This window comes from Gregarina niphandrodes (genome assembly GCF_000223845.1).
Source record: "Gregarina niphandrodes unplaced genomic scaffold scaffold00059, whole genome shotgun sequence".
Taxonomy (NCBI): Eukaryota; Apicomplexa; class Conoidasida; order Eugregarinorida; family Gregarinidae; genus Gregarina; species Gregarina niphandrodes.
Genome location: NW_011645826.1, coordinates 29,257 through 32,770, shown reverse-complemented (window position 1 = coordinate 32,770; position 3,514 = coordinate 29,257). Strand labels below are relative to the sequence as shown.

Here is a 3,514-nt window from a genome sequence, read left to right as displayed (position 1 = left end):
AACACAGGCATCTGCACTCAAACACCTCATTCAAATAATCCAAAAAATCCGTTTTTACAAACAGTCGCAACTCATTACCGTCCTTTCCGGCCATGCGTTTCTGGTGAACACTGTTCAGCCCGGTTCGTGAAGGTGACTCCGGTTGTCCGTTAACAAATAAATAACTCATCTTGCTTGCGTTCCTGTTCGGTTCTCCTCCGCTCGTTCCTGTTCGGGTCTCGTCCGCTCGTTCCTGTTCCGGGTCTCGTCCGCTCGCGCTCCCTTTACTGAGGTCGACGGATTGCAGTAGGCATCCTGGTGACCGTGATCCGACACACTTTTCTCCAGTGTCCTATGCTGCCGCAGTGGTCGCAGCGAGAGCTCCGTGCGGAACAGTCCGCCCTGTCTCCGTGTCGTACCTGCGGAGGCGAGGGCACACCGTAGTCTCCACCTCCTCCGGATTCTGTCGCGCCCGCTGTCCCGGTTCCTCTATCGCTCACTCATGGTCTTGCAGTTCAGCGGGACTCCACTCATTCTTCCAGCCGCTGATCCATATTCCCGCAGATCCGGAGGACAATCGACGTGATATCCGCCATCCGAGGGCCTTCCTACACAGCCAACAGGACCCCAGCCGCATCGGCCGTGGCTTCGGCGGGGCCGTCCCCCTCCGACCCCGTTTCTCCTCACATCCCGTTCCCTCGCGTGAGTCTCGGTTTCCTCGCGTGAGTCCGACACCCCCAATCTGGTCTGGACTCGAGGCCGTCGCATTGGGCTGGATAAATGGGATCAAAAGACTCCATCCATTTCTTGGACAGCTGGAGGCTTCTTTTAGGCAGAAAGATTTTTTTTTGGGTTCTGAGGGGAGAAGTCCGGGGTTGGTTTGGTTGAGCCTTTGAAGCAAGAGATTGGACGACAACAAAAGTTCACGCAGGAATGGGGGCGCCATATCTTTCCCGGGGGCAAGGAACCGCTGGGGGTGATGTTTTTTACTGAGGCCGCGCATGTGAACTGCTGATTCGGGCAAGATGGCCGTCGCCTCAGTAGTATCTTTACCTGACGTTGGATCGACTGATGGATCTCAAACTGGAAGGCGGTTTGGAAACCATGTTGGAAACCTACAAAGAGTTGGTGGACCAAATGATGATGGCATATCAGTTGCAAAGCCTCCTGTGGCGATGATTCACACGATTGATATTGATTGTGAGAACCAATTGATATATGTGAAGTGCAATCTGTGCCCAAGGAACAGTATCATGTCCCAGGCCCTCACCCGAAGCTGTCGATTTCCATTTCGTTGGCAAAACGGGTCAACGTCCATAAAACCAAGCTACCAGAAACGAGTTGCTGGGATCGGTCATACTGATTGACGGCAAGCCGGTGGACCTTTGGGTCGATTCGGGGCTACTACAGGGGGGTCGTCGACACAGTTGGTTTGGAGTTACTTAAGCAAGTCCCCCACCTGGTTTTTCTTTGAGGAGCACCTGTCCCCTCAAGAGCTAGAGGGCGCACAATGAGTATAATACTAACAAGCGCATGATTGAGTTCCTGTACATAATGAATGCCTGGATGCGATCGTCCAAGTGGTCGAAACCTATGGCATCTTGAGGTTTCCTTCCACGAAGGGATGGGCTACGTTTTGTGGGGTAAAAAGCCAGCTGGAGTTATGCTCCTGTTATTCTGCGCGGTGACGGTACGGCACAGCCAGGTCTCCCATCTTCCGCTTATACTCTTCCCACGGCCTCGCGAATTCAAGAATCATAGCCACGTCATTGTTTGGGTCCACGAGCTCTTCTTCAGCTTCATCTAGAGCAGCCCTTACTTCGTGCCACGGGTCTGCAGAAACCGCGTCTGGATTGCACTGCTGTAATGTTGGTGTGGTGAAGGTCCTCACACCCTTCGTCTCCCCCGCCAGTCGGCACATATATACCAGAATGAACTTTAGGTCTTGAATTCTAGTGGCCTTCGTCGGAGGAAACCTCAAGGTGTGCGGCCCCATAATGTCCGAATAATCATCCACCCACTGTCGGACCTTCTCTCCAAACTCCTCGTCAATCCCGCACGTCTCTGGGTGTTCTTCAGCCACTTGGGCGATCGCATGCAGACACTCCCCCACCAACAGAAGAGTGAACGAAACCACACTCGCGTTGGCCCTATATTCATCTTGGAACGCCGCCAGCTCCTCAGTGGATAGGGTCACGAGCTCCTCGGCGGGTAAACCCACTACCAGATCTGGGAGTTCCTTAAGATACCCCAAACCGGTGTGTACCAACGCGCTCGCTACAGTCCAGGCCCCCATCGAAGACCCGAAGGTCTCAACCACATCCACCGGCTTACCGTCAAACTCGACTGACAGTGTGACCTTCGCTAACAACCCGCTTTCTTCCACAGAAGCACCCGCTCGTAAACACTTCATTGCAACCAAAAAAAAACTTTCCCTAGCGACAATCTCAGCCGTAATGTCTCGCACACTGACCTGAATTGCTCTAGGCGTATCGTAAACACGAGGGTGCTTCTACTGCACAGCTGGGGCTGGGGCTTACTTCTTTCACGTACTCAAAGCTCGCATGGCATCCCGCAAACGACTACGGCCCTGTCTCTTCCCCTTCTGTGCCAGTCATCACGACGCGCACGATCACACCGTCTCTTGGCCCACTATCTTCGTGGCAACCTCACCGGCAGACATTGCGGTCCGACAGTCTGGACATCCCCAGTCCGCCCAGTCTCCGCGTCGTACCGGGGGGGGGAGGGGACATCCCGGGGGGGAGGGAATTCAATCCATCCGTACCTGTGGAGGCGATGGTACACCGTAGTCTCTCCTAGCTGTTCTTCGCTCATTTCCGCCGGTCGCTCCGCGGGCGGTTATTGGACGTGTACTGCCGGGTTTACAACGGCCAAGACACGCGTCTGTGCCTCAAGGTTGATGCACACGCTGTCAACTACATCTAGGAGTGACTTTCCCCTGACCGACGCGAAGTCGCTCGGCAAGACCGTCAGCGCCGCGACCTTCGCCTCCATGGCATAGGCCGACGTCGGAAAGAGAAGACGCGCTATGTCCCAAATCAACTGTTCCACGGGTATGCCGGGACCTTGCGGGGCGCTGTCGCTTCGCAGTAGGTAGGTATTTGCGTCCAAAGCACCTCTATCATAATCTCTTCTCCATTTTGTGGCCCGCGCGATTGACTAAGCCTACCACCTCGTCGACCCAGTCTTCGAAGTGTTGCTCATTGTTGGCAGTAGGCTTTGCGATGCAGTCATCCTTTGCGGACTGTTTGCGATGACCCTCGCATTCGGCGAAGTCGTCCACAATCTGTTCGGAAATCAAGCCAACCTCCGCTCAGACGACCTATTCCACCACGAATGGTCTGCACTCGGCCCGTTCTAGTCGCGGCCATTCCCACAAAGGACCTTCCAGATTCCGGCACCATTTCTACCTCTGTTATCCGGTTTGTAGGTTGAAGTCGCTTGTTAAAGTAGTTGTAACCAGCGGCCATCTCGTCCCGATCCGTCAACTTCGTCTTGAACCCAAGGTTGAAAC

At 54.5% G+C, this 3,514-nt stretch overlaps 1 protein-coding gene across 1 annotated transcript; it reads left to right on the top strand.

Annotated features, from left to right (window-relative positions):
* Positions 1 to 2,080: 2,080 nt before the first annotated feature.
* Positions 2,081 to 2,314, top strand: GNI_172250 (hypothetical protein; the record flags this gene model as incomplete). Its single annotated transcript, XM_011135033.1, has 1 exon — positions 2,081 to 2,314. A coding segment is annotated over one exon (234 nt), but the record flags the coding sequence as incomplete, so codon positions are not given.
* Positions 2,315 to 3,514: the final 1,200 nt, after the last annotated feature.